Source organism: Mustela erminea, chromosome 2, assembly GCF_009829155.1.
Source record: "Mustela erminea isolate mMusErm1 chromosome 2, mMusErm1.Pri, whole genome shotgun sequence".
Lineage (NCBI taxonomy): Eukaryota > Metazoa > Chordata > Mammalia > Carnivora > Mustelidae > Mustela > Mustela erminea.
In genome coordinates this window covers 161,447,532-161,463,988 of record NC_045615.1, presented here as the reverse complement: position 1 = coordinate 161,463,988, position 16,457 = coordinate 161,447,532, and the positions used below count along the sequence as shown (strand labels likewise).

Genomic DNA, 16,457 nt, shown 5'->3' with positions numbered 1-16,457 from the left:
GAATTTTTGCCAGCATTCCAGGATTCCCACCCATGCCACTTCTTTTTTTTTTTTTTTAACTCTCTCTCTTAAAAGATTTTATTTATTTATTTGAGAGAGAGAGAGAGACCATGAGAGGGGAGAGGTCCGAGGGAGAAACAGACTCCCCACGGAGCAGGGAGCCCGAGGCAGGACTCGATCCTGCGACTCCAGAATCATGACCAGAGCCGAAGGCAGTTGCCCAACCAACTGAGCCCCCCAAGTGCCCCCTCAAGCGACTTTTTATCACAACTCCCTGTCCCCCCTCCTATAACTGTTAAAATTATAAACTAGTTTTGCCTATTTTTGAATTTGATATGAAGGGAATCCTACACTTTTTTCTTTTTTTACCTGGCTTGAAATTTCTTTTCCTCAGTGTGTTTATAAGATTCATTCATAATGCTGGATATAATCTTAGGTTTTTCATTCTCCTTGCTGTGTGGTATTTTACTGCATGAATAGTCCAGAGAATTCCACTATTTATTAAATCATTCTACCATTGGGGCGCCTGGGTGGCTCAGCTGAAGCGTCTGCCTTCAGCTCAGGTCATGATCCCGGCGTCCTGGGAGGGAGGCCCGGGTCGTCAGGCTCCCTGCTCGCAGCGGCATCCGCTTCTCCCGATCGCTCTGCCCCTGTCCTTCCCTGTCCCGTGCGCATTCTCTCTCTCTCAAATAGATAAAATCTTTAAAACAAATCATTCTACTGCTGATGTGTGTTTAAATTAAGTTTTTTGGCAATTAAGCATAGTGTTGCCATGAACATTTTTGCACATGTCTTTTTGAAAATGTGCTCATTTCTTTTCAGCATAAACTTGCACGTACGTTTAAAAACACGCCAGCTTCTTTCTAGTGTTCCCACGTCTTAGCACCCGACCGTGCTTCTAGTTCCACTGCGTCTAGTACCACTGGGTCTTCTAGTACTTCTTGTACTGATGAGGTTATGGGGTCAAAATGGCCACTTACCAGCACTCTTGGTTTGAGACAGAGCTTTTTACCAGATTACAAAATGCACTGAAACCAGGTGACCAGGTCTCCAGAGATGAAAATAAAGTATGACACGTAGGCAATAAAACATGGCACGTAGCAAAGATCGAGCACAAGCCAAGTCTACCTCCTTCCTGAGTGGCTCTGGTCCCAAACTATGAACACGGCTCATTCTCATTCCTTCCGAGTGACTTCAGTCACGAAGCCCTCGTACATGAACTGTTTCCGGCCAAGGGTGTTCTGTTTCATCGTCATATTTACTATGTGCAACACATGATAGATACCCAGTATTTGTTTGCGGAGAGACCTACCGGTTCAGTCCCTGATGGTATACAGGATCACATCCTGTACTTCCTCGCAGGCTAATTTTCCGTACTGTTCTGGATGGTACCTCGTCGCCACCTGAAACTAGTGAGCATTTGAAATGTGGTCGTTGTGACTGAAGAACTGGATATTTTTAATATTTAATTTTAATTGATTTAAATTAAAAAATGATACTCAATTTTATTATGAGAACGTCTAAGGATGTTTAGTCCAACTCGGCTATGTAAATCTACCCTTTTTTTAGCTGTAAATTTTATGAAACCTAAGTCCCATTAAGTATTTTTTGATAAATATTTTATTTATTTATTTCACGGAGAGGTCACAATTAGGCAGAGAGGCAGGCAGAGAGAGAGACGGGGGAGGGGGGGGGGAAGCAGGCTCCCCGCCAAGCGGAGAGCCCGATGAGGGGCTCGATCCCAGGACCCTGGGATTATGACTTGAGCTGAAAACAGAAGCTTTAACCCGCTGAGCCACACAGGTGCCCCATCATTAAGTATTTTTTGATAAATATTTTACAACCACATTGAGTGTAAAATACAGAAAAAGATTTTGTATGAAAAAAATGTAAAGATCTTATTAAATTTCTATATTGACTACATTTCAAAATCACATCTTGAATATACTGGGCTAAATAAAGTGTACCATTAAATTTAATTTCATTTATTTCTTTTATCCTTTTATCGTGGCCACTGGCCAATTGTAAATTACATATCTGGCTCGCACTCTGTATCCGTTGGAGAGTTGCTTTTCTAAAGATTCCCTGATACAGTGTTTTGGGGCAATTCCTGATAGTCTTCTGCCTCAGAGAGCTAGGTGAGAATATCAATTTCCATAAACGCAGGCTACGTTTCAGTTCGTGGCTGCCGGTCAGGAGATGGAGGCGCATTTGGTCGAGGAAAATGAACGTGAACTGTGGTGTCAGGCCTGTCTGGGTCTGTATCTGCCACTTACTATATGGCTGACCTGGAGCGAAGTGTTTGACCGCTCTGAGTGCACGAACACCCAGATTTCCTCTTATGTAAGTCAGGGATGTGAATACCACAGACGACATGGTCCGTGTTCCATCTAGGTTCTATGGGTCCTGTTTATTATTTGTGTGTGTGTGTGTGTATGTGTGTGTGTGTGCGTGTGTACACACCCAACCCCTGCCTCAATGGGGACACATGTAGGGATACCCTCCCGAACTTCCGCGGTTCCTCAGCCTACGTAGAGACTCTACCTGGAAGACATGTCCCCATCTGAGGTTCAGCTCTGGGAACCCAACCTAAGACAGCGACCTTCCTGATATATTTCTTGGAGATTAAATGAGAAGCACCTGACACAGGGGAGGTCCTTAATCCTACCCCATGTTGCATACCAGCCAATATATAACAGCGATTTTACTACCTCATCAGGAACATGTGATTGTCAGAGACTTTTTATACTTTAGGAGTAGGTCTGTCCTGACACATCCGTGGTCTCCCTCACTGAGCTCTGTACCCCAACTCTGTTTTCCTTCAGCTCAGATGTCACAGACATGTAAAAACTCATAGGTTCTAAGGACCATAAGGAATACGGTATCAACATGTGAACACCAATGTTACATGTGTTCCTGCGATTTCTCTCTGAGTACAGCGTTGGACACTGTGAGTAATGACATCACCCCAGGGGACTGATTGTACGGCTTTGGAGGAGCATCAACTATTTCAGTAAGAAAAGGAGATTCCTGCAGCCAGAAGAGAGCTTGCTGACTTCAATAACACACTATAGGAAAACATATTATGATTAGAACATTTTTTGTATTAAAGAGAATCTGCTTATAGTTTCACATACTTTTGGTTCATTCTCTTGACAAATGTTCAGTCATACTGATAGTTACCATTTATCAAAGTTCATGATATGCTGGTTGTTATTTTAATGTGTTGGCAGACACTATCTCATTTAATCTACACCAAAACTCACTTCAGACATTATCTCCTCAGAGAGGTTGTCCTCAACTCTATGGGCAAATAATCTTTGACAAAACAGGAAAAAATATACAGTAGAAAAAAGACAGTCTCTTCAATAAATGGTGCTGGGAAAACTGGGCAGCTATATGCAGAAGAATGAAACTCAACCATTCTCTTACACCGTACACAAAGATAAACTCAAAATGGATAAAAGACCTAAATGTGAGACAGGAATCCATCAGAATCCCAGAGGAGAACATAGGCAGTAACCTCTTCAACATCAGCCACGGCAACTTCTTTCAAGATATGTCTCCAAAGGCAAAGGAAACAAAAGCGAAAATGAACTTTTGGGACCTCATCAAAATCAAAAGCTTCTGCACAGCAAAGGAAACAGTCAACAAAACAAAGAGGCAATCCATGCAATGGGAGAAGATATTTGCAAATGACAGTACAGACAAAAAGTTGATATCCAGGGTCTATAAAGAACTCCTCAAACTCAACACACACGAAACAGACAATCATATACAAAAATGGGCAGAAGATATGAACAGACACTTCTCCAATGAAGACACACAAATGGCTATCAGACACATGAAAAAATGTTCATCATCACTAGCCCTCAGGGAGATTCAAATTAAAACCACATTGAGATACCACCTTACACCAGTTAGAATGGCCAAAATTAGCAAGACAGGAAACAACATGTGTTGGAGAGGATGTGGAGAAAGGGGAACCCTCTTCCACTGTTGGTGGGAATGCAAGTTGGTGCAGCCTCTTTGGAGAACAGTGTGGAGATTCCTCAAGAAATTAAAAATAGAACTTCCCTATGACCCTGCCATTGCACTCCTGGGTATTTACCCCAAAGATACAGATGGAGTGAAAAGAAGGGCCATCTGTACCCCAGTGTTGATAGCAGCACTGGCCACGGTCGCCAAACTATGGAAAGAACCAAGATGCCCTTCAATGGACGAATGGATAAGGAAGATGTGGTCCATATACACTATGGAGTATGATGTCTCCATCAGAAAGGATGAATACCCAACTTTTGTAGCAACATGGACGGGGCTGCTCTGAATTAACTACCCTCCATTGCGCTTTGCTGCCTCTATCATTACTTGAACATTTTTGTTTACTTGGATGAAGGGTTTATTGTGCTCCTCTGTACCTAACTCACCCCTGCACACCCCCTCCCCGTCCCAGTTAGAATCCGTGTTGCAGAGAGTGAGCTCTTTTCTGTTTCCACAGGTTCTAGAATAGTGCCTGGCAGAGGGCTGGCTCTCAGGGAATATTTACTGAACAACAGAAGGAATGAAAATATTGTTGTAGATGAGATCTCTGAAGCCCAGGGAGGCTAAAAGGGAAGATGCCAGAGCCGGGAATGGCAGCTCTCATTTGAAGCCCCGTCTCTTATGTTAACACTATTGTCATGTGTTATGTGTGCGACAGAGAAAGACAGATCTTACCCGTGAGGACATCACTCTGCTGAGGAGGAGACTAGTTCCTCTTCAGTCGATACTTATTAGCTAACTCTTGCTAGGGAGGAACTGGATCAAGCGCCTGGAACACAGACGTAAACAATGCAGATGCAGATACAGCTCTGGAGACTTTGGTCCAGAATCCTGAGCGGGGAAGACCCGTATTATGAGGAACAACAAGTGAGCTAAGGATTTGGGCAAGGAATGCACAGGGATGGGAAAGAAAAGCAGGGTAGCCCAACAAAGCCACGGGTGTCAGGGAAGGCGTCTTTGTGGGAGGGAATGTAGCCTGTTCAAGAGGCTGAGGGAAGTACAACGTGAAGGTCGTTAGAGGTGAGGGCAAGAATGGCAGGAGGCAAACAGAACAGCCTGGAAAATGACGCTTCTAAGTAGGACTCACGCAGCCTGGGGAGTGATTCTTCCTAACGGACATTGGTTTCAGCGCCGTTGCGAGGGGAGCTGAGGAAGTGGGGAAGCTCTCCCTCCAAGGGAAGCTTCATGAAGTCCTTGACAACGACACTTAGGCTTGGAGGGGTCCCAGGGTACAGAGAGACCGAGGCAGGAGAAGAACGCGAGGACAGTTTCTTGTTTCTTTCTGATTCGACTTTGTGAGTAATACATTCAATGGTTTTGGACACACAATGCATAAAACTGTGGAAGATCTCACTTCCGCTGCTGCTTTCTCACCCGTCCAATTCCCAAACTCACACCGCCATTGGCAATGGTTCCTTATATGTCCTTTCAAAACTACTTTATGCAAACACAAGCCATTGTAAATGAAATTCTTACCCCCCCTTTTACTGCACTAGGTAGCATGTTAGAGTCATCATTTTATACTTATTAACAATGCATCTGGGAAACCTTTCCATATCGGTACATAGAGATCTTTCTCATTTATAAATAGCTGCACAAAGTTTATACAGATGTACCATAATTTATTTCATGAGTCTTCTTATTGATAACTTTTAGGGTGTTTTTGATCTTTGGCTACTAAACAGTTTTGTAGATACGGCAACGGATAACTGTGCAATATATTTATAATTTTTAAAGCTATGGCTGAATTGTCATCAAAGGAGGTTATATGAAAATGCCTCCAAATGGTTAAATTTAACTACAAAATTAATCATAAAACTGGAAGAAAATAGAATGAGTTATTTTTTAAAATGATGCCACTAATGTATTTGCTCATTTCCAATAAAATACTGGATATAACTAAAAATTGGAAATGGAAAGTGCTATCATGTATTGGATAAGGTACAGACCCGGATTTTGTGAAGCCTGAAGCTTATGCAACTTAGGGCGGTCTTCTTTAAGAAAAGTGATGTGAAGTTACAAAACAGGCAGTATGGAACTTTGGAAGGGGCTCAGGTGAGAAAGGGGTTCCAGAAGGTTCACTGGCTTTGTGCCAGATCTGCTCTTTAAAGGACATGCATCACACACGCAGAAGAAAACTAATTACTCCTCCTTTTCAAGTGGGAGAAGCCGTGTTCAAAAAGTGCTGGGCCTTGTCCTTAGCTACATACCAATGAGACTAAACCCATAGGCCTTCGAAATCTTGGCTCTGCGATAAAGGTGATGTTCCCTGTATCCACACCCCGTCTTCCCAAAGGGATTTCCAGTTCCATCCAGAACATTCCAGGATGTTCCAGTCACGTGACGTATTTCACCTTAGGAACTCCAAACACCCTTCTTGTTAATATTAACAATAATTCCATGATATGAAATTTCACATTATAGAGATAATCCGGGGAGAAGTTCCAAGGGCCGCCCATCAGTTTCATCGATCCCGGTCAGATGCACAGAAGTTGTAGCTGGCCAGGGGTTAGCACTGGGAAATGACTTCCTTATCCCAGGTTTGAAAGAGATAAGCTGACGAATTGCTCTTAATGATCTGAAGTTAATGATCTCTCTCTCTAACAAGCAGCGGCTTGTTTGCTTGGTCCCACGTTCGGCTGCCACCCCTGAGACTGCTGCCCTCGCGCTACCTCTGGGGAGAGAAGACAGCCAGCGGGTGAGGAGACACACACATTCTTTGGAAGAGCAGAAGAGAGCACACAAGCAGAGCCGGGAAGAAGGAAGGAAGGAAGGAAGAGGGATCCAGATCCAGGGCTAAGAGACAACGGAGTCAACTAGTCTGATGCCAGTTAAAAATAAAGCGGAAGTCAAGTCTGAAGGAACGCAAGCACAGAACAGACATTCAGAAATACGGGCCACCTGCCGGGCAAGATTAGGTTTGGGGGAACCGATACATTTAACACAGAGAGACTCACATCTGATATTTAAAATACAGGCATTATCCAGTTAGGTGAGACTTGGAAAGAGCCCCTCTGCAGCCACCTGTGTGGCAAATTTTAGAGGTTCTATGACTATGTGGAAATAATGTTGACCTTCACTCCAACATGCCTCGTAAACTGGGTTTCTGTTCATTGCTAGTGTGTCAATGTCCACAGTTGAGTTCTCAGGCCCAGGATGGACAGGTTTGGTAACCGCTTGCGAGGAAGCTGTTCTTGCCGCTGTTTATTTCCCTTTTCCTTCCTTCCTTTCTTCCCTTTGTTTCAAACTGACCCCTCAAGGGCAAAGTTCTTTTTCTTTTTGTTTTTTTTTAAGATCACTGATGCTTGTGCAAGATGTAATGAATTTACAACCGCAGACTCTGACATGCAAGAAGCATCACCTTTTACCTTTTATTTTGTTGTTGATTAAACAGAATGTGTTTATTTCATCTTAGTTGGTTTCTTTAAAATTCATTCTACTCCCACGGTACCTCACTAGGTGGAGGAAGATCCACTCTTTGGGGATCTCATCACCCGCTGATCCTAAAGACTCAGGATGCGCATGCAGTGCCCCCAGATTGGGTGTAGCAGTCACTGCGGCTTTGGCTAACCCACAGGTGTCCCCAGGTCCCTTTTGCTCTGCCACCTTCCTTGATGTGAGCCGTAGACAAGTGGTCAGTGATGGTCCTGACTAATGAGAGGTAAGAGAACTTCTTTCTGCTGCGGGTGTAGGAAACGACTTGTTTTTCCTGACAAAATGGGTGAAGACCCTCGAGTTCTCTCTTCCTCTTATTCTCCGGACTTAATAGGGACATGGTGTCACAGCAGCCATCTTGCAGTCATGAAGGATGGCCCAGGAGAGCTGCACACTTGGTGGCCCCAGCATCGTTGAGCCACTGAACCAGTTCCGTGAGCCACTTCCTTCTAGAACTTCTTCCTGTGAGAGGAAAAAGAAATACCTACTCTTTGTTAAGCCACTGTATGGTGAGTTTCTCATTATTTACAGCTTAAAGGATTTCTAACCGAGCCACAGAGAAAACAACTCTATTCTCCAGTCCATGCTGGCGGCTGACATGCTGATGGTGTCAACGATTCCTTGAGGTCCAGTGAGAAGTTGCTCCTGGACCACTCACTGGACGAAGAAACAGCCAGGGCTGGGGCCCTGGTTACCTCGAGTTTAAAAGCCAGGCAGCCAATCCCTCTAAGGCCCAGGGAGGGAGCCGGGACTGGGTCCCTGCAACTTTGAGCACCCGTAGCCGGCTCTCTGCCGTCTTCTCCTCTTGCCACTTCCAGAAGCACTCGCCTTCCTCCTTTCTTCACTCAGGATATCGAGCCCCATCTCTTGTGTGAGCTAAGGTCTTTACAAACGAACGGACAGGCTTTTTCAGGAAGCTGCTGCTTTCCAGTCAGCTTCAAGCCATCTCCGCGACACGGGAACAGAAAGGGAGCTCTCTGCGTCCGATGCAGGGAGAAAACGAAAGAGAGAGCCCGTAGACGTTAATATTTCAATAAATAGCTTGCCACACCTAGCCGTCGAGCAAAGTAGCCTCCGTGGGAGGAGACACTGAGCGTGACGACAGCTGAGTAATTAGCTGTGTAAACTTGAGCCCTGTGCAAACTTGCGTGGACGAAGTCATTGGACGCGCTTCTCACCTGCTCTGCAGGCACCGGGATGCTTCCTCATTCGTAGCAAGAGCGCTCTGTACTCCGGAGCCGTGGGAATGGGCGGGGAGTGGGGAAGGAGAGATGCTTAACATTTCCTCCTTCCAAGACTTGCCGTCCTGAACTTCACCATTTACATTGAAGACGCCGGAGCTTTCATTTGAAACTGTCCTGTTCTTATTTCTGCAACTTTTTAGGGTTGGAAGTTTTATTTATGGTTTAATACCTTTTCTTGAAAAGGTAATCATTTATATGATTAATAGTAGAATTGATTGTAATAGCAAATGCCTGGAAATGATCTACATATCGGCAGGAGTCTGAGTATACAAACTGTAGTGCAAACACGGAACGGAATGCTTCTTAGTTACAAAACTGAGTGTGGAGGTGCTCTCTGATGGGTATGAACAATCCTGTCTCCCTTTCCCGTCCTTTATCTGCGCAATTTCCATTCCCTTCATAGAAGGTTTCTTAGGTCTCTCTTCAGAGTTTCTCCATACACAAGAAAATAGAAATGTAGATTCTCATTTTTCTTTTTTATACTAAGATCCTTCACATGCTGCTCTGCTCCTCGTTTGTTTCACCAAATAGTCTATCTTGATCTCTTTCCAAAATCGAAGACTTTCGCTTGTCCCAAGTCTCCCTACACATCGTGCAGCAGCATTGTAAAGTTTTCTTCGTATCAGTCGTACACATTCCTTATTTTGTTTATTCCTAGGATTTTTTTCCTTTCATCTTTGTCTTTTTGTTATTCCTGGGCTTGCTTTCCCCTTCTGTTCCCGTGGCTGTTCTCTTCTGCTCTGGTTGTATGTGTATTGATTTCTGTGCATTAACTCTTAACCTTTCCATTCTGCTTTTATTTTTTAAACATTTTCACAAACTCTGATTAAGGTAAACAAATCCTCCTCTTTTGGCACAGATTTCTTTCTTTCTTTTCTTTTTTTGAAAGATTTATTTATGTATTTATTTGACAGAGACCCAGAGAGAGAGAACAGAAGCAGGGGGGCTAGTGGGGGAGGGAAAAGCAGGCTCCCCTCAGAGGAGGGAGATGGACACGCGGCTCAGTCCCAGGATTCTGGGATCACGACCTGAGCCGAAGGCAGATGCTTCACCGCTGAGCCACCCGGGTGCCCGGGCACGTGTCTATTCACAATGCAAAGCTCTATGTTCTGGGCTTTCGGAGCCGTGACGGCTCTAAGTCCCCGTGTGCTCAGGGCTCCTCATGACAAGATCGTCTGCGGACATTCAGAGAGTAATGATCAGTCCGGGGCTTCGTAGAAGGGACTGCGGGACTGCAGCGCAATCAAAACTACAAAACGGTGTTGCAGAAGCTGTTCAGCCAGATACTACAACACAGCCGTGCGGGGCTGTCCTGGCTGTTTGGTTTGTCGGTTGAGCTACAGTCCGTGTTTCTTCGGTGCTTCTGGCCCACCATACCTGGCACTTTGGGGAACACAAAGAGAGAACTCTTCACAAATTTTGCGGGTACCAGCTCAGTATCTTAGGTTCATCTGTTCGTAAGATCTTTCTCTGCCATCATCTGAACTGCCATCCTAAGGACACACGATTCAAGTGCAATACGATCACAACAGATGTTTTCTATTCCTGTTATTTACAAGCAGCCGTAACTGACCAGAAGGGACACACGTGGTCAGACCTATGACATAGTCCCTACTGCAATGAGCTCTAAGTTGGTGGTTTTTAAATGAGACAACCTTGTAGAGTTATTTCCTAAAAACTTTGGACCAAGGGTGCCTGGGTGGCTCTGTCGCTTAAGCATCTGCTTTCAGCTCGGGTCGTGATCCCAGGGTCCTGGCATGGAGCCCCGGGTTGGTCTCTCCGCTCCGCGGGAGGCTGCTTCTCCCTCTGCCTCCACCTCACCCCCCTCTCACGCTCTCTCTCTCACTTGCTCTCTCTCTCTCTCAAATAAATGAATAAAAATAAAATGTTTTCAAAAATAATAAAAATAAATTAAAAAAAAAACTTTTGGTCAATCAAAATCCAAATACTTGTGATCAGGTGTCATTCTCTTTCAATTAAAGGCCGCACAATTACGTAAGAGTCTACAATAACTGCTCCCAAAGTGTAGCAAAAATATTTTTTAAGTCAGCTTTTCATTATTTATGAGGAAACTCTAAGGCTTGTGTCTCTTACGAGGCCACATTTCTTTTCATCTCTATTTTCAGTTATTTCAGGTTTCCCCGGCAGCTTCCTTGGAGCCTGTCAGAAGTCATGAGATCTGCAGAACCGGTTGGAGAGTTGCAGACGCTCAAGCTCACCCAGTGCCGCCCCCGCGTTCCACAGATGAAGACGCCAGGGAAGGGAATGGCTAACCGACGGCTCAGCATCACGCGGCGAGCTCCTGAGGGAGCCCGGAGTGGGAGCCGAGCCTCCTGCCCCGCCGCCCAGCCTTCCGTCACCACATCCCGGCGCACCTCGCTAGGCGTGAAGAAGAAAACACCTTCCAGCCATCACTGTTGACAAAGACGTGGGGACCGCTCACCGTACGGAGGCACATTCCAACTATTCGCCGGGAATCCTTTTCCCTATTGGGCAATCTCCCTCAGTCCCACAGGGGTCATGCGTGTGACTTCAGGCACTGGGGCGGCCCTGGTCTCCGTGTATAGCGCGGCCCACACTGTCGCTCCAGCGTGTGACGCACACACAGCTCACAGTCCTGCAAAAGTGAGATCGTTTTTATTTCCACCAAATCTGTTATTTCTCTGTTCTTATTTTATTGGTTTTTCTTTACTTGATAATCACCCATTTGTCTAAGTCCTTACCATTCCTGACCCGTCACATTCCTTTTATTTTCATTTTCTGTGGTCCCATCACTTAAATATTCCCCGCACATTTTCTCATCTCTTCCTCTCTGTTTGCACGTGGCTCCGTCACTTTTCACCTGCACTCTTGCTTTTGTCTGTTTCCTCTCCAAACTACTCCCCACACTATCTTCCGAGTCATTTTCCCAAAGGGTAAACATCCTCTTGCTATGCTCCTGCCTCAAAATGCTTCCTGTCTTCCCCACGTCCACTAAAGTCCAAACGGCATGATTATTTAAGGTCCTTCATGACGACCTGTCCCCTGCTTGCCCAACTTTTCTACCACCACAGCTTTTCAACGTCAGGATCCATAAATGCAAAAACACTTGCAATCTTTCGAAGTCATGAAACAACTGCGTGTCCCCGTGTCCCCGTGTCCTTGGACATGCAGCTCCTCTCGGCCCAACATACTCTCCTCTGCCGCACTCTCCGACCTCCGAGCCTGTTGTCCGCAGCTCCTCTTGTCACCCTCTGAGTTGACCCTGAGCACAAAGATGAGCCTCGCAGTGACGCCTGTAGGCAGAATTTATTTTCTGATGCTTCCACTGGGCCTTGTTTGTGCTTCTATTATTATATCTTGCACCATGTTATAATTCCTTATCTACACGTTACTGTGGTACTTCCCTTTGCCTCCAGACCTAGCAGGGCCTGAACAAACCGTGGAACAGTAACTGGGCACGCGTGGTAGCAATCGAGGGCAACGTTTTGTGGTCAGACGTAACCTCGTATACTTAGAACATCTGAAAATAACACTATTTGGTCAATGCTGCTCAGAACAGACTCATTGCCCAAGCTATAGAGTTGAAATGTTTTGAATTTATAGAATTTTAATGACTATAATTTAGAATGATTATGATTCATATCTACCTTACCCTTTCATTGAAACGGATTTTGTTTCCTCACTGTGAAATCATCGCACATAATGATCTCCAGGTGACGCACAGTCATTTCGGCATATGGAGATATGGAAAAGGCATCTTACATTTTATGTTTTTTTTTCAGCAGAGGATTTACCGGTGTTTCATGTGTATTGTGAGCATTAGTTAGCATCTGCATCTCTACAATCTTTGGTCAAATACATTTTATTACACATTTATTAAGATGTTCCGGACTTCTGGGCCTTAACAACATTTGTGATGAGGTTATTACATACATACACAAAGATCAGATAAATAGGGTTAAATGCGGTGTTTACTAAATTAAGCGGGGACACAGAGCTCATTGCAGCACTAGCCTAGGGACTGGCTAAGGTTTCACTGCAGAGCCTCCCTCCAGGTTCCCCCAGAGCGCACGCGACCGAGAGGAACGCTCTTGTGTCCCCCGGGAATCCACATGCTTATTTCCTTCCAAGGTGAAATTTATTCGAATGTGCTAATTTTACCTAGCATTTGCATTTTACTCCATTACGTATTGTTTTAAATAACAACTTCTAATTTTTAACTTAATAGACATCGACGTAACTCCTGAAAGCTGTGCCAGGAGGAAGCTGTAGTTTCTTGCACTTGCCTTCGCTTGCCGCAGGTCCTCAGAGCTACCAAGTTCAAGGAGCAGGGCGTGGTGGAAAGCGTGCGGAGCCTGCCACGGCCGGGCGTGGGCCCAACGCTGGTTTTGCCACTCACTGGCTCTTGATTTTAAGCAAATCACATAACCTTTCAGAGTTTCAGTTCTTCTCCTTAATGAGAACGGCAACACCGGCCTTAGCTCCTCAGAGGGCTATTTTTAAAATTGAATGAAAATTGTTCAGCGAGCTGAACACTCAGGCTTAGAGCACGGGCAGGAGAAAGGGCGCGCCGGTAGCCAGAACTGCAGCCGAACGTCGTCGCATCAGGCCACTGCCCCCAAGACACTGTGGCTGCCACCTGTGGCCTCTCGGTGCCTTACCCGCGGCTACCATCCCCGCTGACCCCGCATCACAGCTGTGGGGTCGCTGTGGCTCCCGTTCCTGCTGGCACCTCCACAGTGAACTCTGGCCTCGTGAAGTCCTAACCGCAGCTGCAGGCAAGGCTGCTTCAGGCCTCCTGTCTTTTATGGCAGCAGATTGGCTCAGGATCCAATGCACAGGCCAACAGAATGGAAACTCCCTCCCATACAAGAAGGGATTAAGATGCTGGACCCACAGCAGCTCCTTCTCAAATACCACCACAGCCTCCTAACTGCCCTCACGGCCTCCAGCCTGTTCCCCTCCAACCTCCTACCACTGCCGGCATCAGAATTTTTTCTCAAAGGAAAATCTGGTCTCTGCCACTGCTGTTTAAAGTCTCCCGGGATCCGCTCCCCACAATGCCGGGGTCACGCATACGCATCAGAACGCAGTGCACACACTTCTGTGGTCCTTATCTGCCCCATGGCCTCTCTTCTGAGTTTCGCATTCCCCTTCTGCCCGGCCCAAGGGCTGGTTTTCCCAGTGGGACATGCTCTTCATGCCCATTTGTCTTCCCTTTTATGAAAAGGGGAACTCTGAGGGAATTTAAAAGACAAAAGACCAGCATACTAGCATCTGTCTTCAAAAAAGCCAACGCTGGGCTCTTCCAGACGGGGAGGGGATAAAGGCAGGGACCTTCCACATACAGGCTGACGCTGGGTGACCAAGAAGAGAACCGCAGGTCTCCCTGCTGGGGCTGGAGGCACGGCCGGTCCCCGCTCAGTGGGAGAAGCACCGAGCCCGTCCCGAGCACAGTCCCAAGGGCCGGAGTGCAGGGACCAGTCGAAGAGCAGTCGGCAGCCAGAGAACCAAATTCACGCCTCTACTCCGCTCGTCCTGGCCGGACGTAATCCCAAGCTGCTTGCTTTGATCCGTGGAAAGGGAGTCCAGAAAGTGGGAACACTGGAATATTCTGCCCGGATGCCGATGTGATCCCAGGCCGGTTGATGCTTACGTTGGAAGTGGACAGTACACGCCAGGGCCGGTCGGACCCGGGGCAGGCCCGCGCACGCTGCCCCTCCACTGCTTCCTTTTCTCGAGGCAGGAGACGACCCCTCACGTCCTCCAGACTCAGCCGACTGCAGATACACGGGGCTGTGGAAGGATCCGGAGTAAGCTGTGAAGCTAGATCACTCCTGGGCGCAGAGAGTAGCTCAGGAGAGGAAATTTCATTTTAGGCTCTTCTGTACTACTTGAATTTCTTCACAATTCTAGTGTGTTATTTGAATGATTGGATTTTTAAAAAACCACCTCAAGAATTAGAGAAATGGTAGTGCCTCCTTCTTTGCTATTTTGTTTTTTGCATTTCTTTCCAAAGGACGTAATGTGTCCTGTAAAGGAAGGCACAGAAGCCTTGTGGGAAACAAAAAGGAAGAATGTCTTAAGCAGTTGAATGAAACATTATTATGTTAAAATTACTGAGAGCGGTTTCCTCAGAATATTGCTGAATAATGCAGGTCGGAAATTATTATCACTATTATTATCATTATTATTTGTTAGATTATTTATTTATTTGACACAGCGAGAGGGAACACAAGCAGGGGGAGCGGGAGAGGGCGAAGCAGACTTCCCGCCAAGCAGGGAGCCTGATGCGGGACTCGATCCCAGGACGCTGGGATCATGACCTGAGCCGAAAGCAGACGCTTAAAAACTGAATCACCCAGGCGCCCCAAATGTTGGAAATTATTAACTAAAATGTACTCATCCACACAGCGAAGGATGGAATAAATCGGTAAATAAAGATTGTGTTGCGTGTCCTGCATATATACAACAACCTTCTCAGCGACCATTGGCGGGCCAGTTATTCACGCGTCCGTCCTGCTTTAGTCTCTGGGATGCCTCCCCCTCCTGGGACAGCGTCCAGGCTTCCACACAGGAACACCAGGTTGTCCTGTCCTCCCTGTCACGGGCACGCTGGCTTCTTAACCATCCTTTCTTTTTTCAAATGGGCAGCAGCCATATTTTATCATTTGATTTTATTTTTTAAGATTTTGTTTATTTATTTGACAGAGAGCGCGCCCACGCAGGGGGAACGACAGGCAAAGGGAGCAGCAGGCTCCCCGTGGAGCAGGAGCCCGATGCGGGGCTCCATCCCAGAACCCCCAGATCACGACCTGAGCCAAAGGAGGACGCCTAACTGACTGAGCCACCCAGACGCCCCTTCTCATCTGACTTTTGTTGTAGCCCTTGGAAAAATAAAGGTAGTTATGATCTCTTTCTTGACGAGGAAAGCTCTTGTTTTTTGATGGAGCTGGGATGAAACTTCTCGTCTCCTGACTACGAAGTTTCCTGTGTTTGCGCCGTCTGCCTCATCTGCACTCTCAAACCACCCTCCGTGTTTTCTTTACGTGTCATTCTTCTACTGCCGCAGTCCTCTCTGCGGCTTTCTCCTTTCCTGCTATTTCCCTGTGCCCTGCTCTTGCCCTTCATAAGATGAAAAATGAAATGTCTATATTCAAACTGAATGTGATGTGTGTTTTGTTTGTTTTCTCCACTAAGGTATAAGTTCAATGAGGGCAAGAGCCATGTGTCGACCAATCCTCCTACTCTATACCCATTTAGGGCCTGGCATGTGGTAGGAACACAATAAGCATTTGTTGAATGAATGAAGAAACATCAGCTTCTGCCATAGGTAGCACTCACTCGGCCTCATTTATTTTATATTATTTTGAGATAATTTATTTTTAAATAATCTCTATACCTGACATGGGACTCGAACTCACATCCCCAAGATCAAGAGGCACGGGCTCTACTGACTGAGCCAGCAGACCCCTCATTTAAACTAGCATGAACAGAAAAGGAACTCTGTGGACCCGAGTATTTAGGGAGTTCAGGAATCAACTGGCTTCAATCACAGCTCTCCTGGGTTAGATGAAAGATATTTCTCCTCTTCCCCTCTCCCAGTTCCGACTTTCTGGCTCCTCCTCCCCCTCTCACTCCTCTGGCTCCCTCATGCTTGCCTCCTACAGCTGGGCCTCCCCTCCACTCCCTCTGTGTGCAGCGGAGGCGGCTCGGAACTCGGGGATTGCTGCCCGGCTCTGGCATCCCAGCCGA

The 16,457-nt window shown here is 46.2% G+C and overlaps 1 protein-coding gene across 1 annotated transcript in view; it reads left to right on the top strand.

Moving 5' to 3' along the window:
* Positions 1–11,341, top strand: part of LOC116582776 — a 38,394-nt gene extending 27,053 nt beyond the window's left edge. The window contains exon 5 of the mRNA XM_032330503.1: positions 10,847–11,341. Coding sequence (XP_032186394.1) covers positions 10,847–11,141 — 295 coding nt within the window. The 3' untranslated portion in view covers positions 11,142–11,341. The remainder of the gene's footprint in view (positions 1–10,846) is intronic.
* The last annotated feature ends 5,116 nt before the right edge of the window (positions 11,342–16,457 follow it).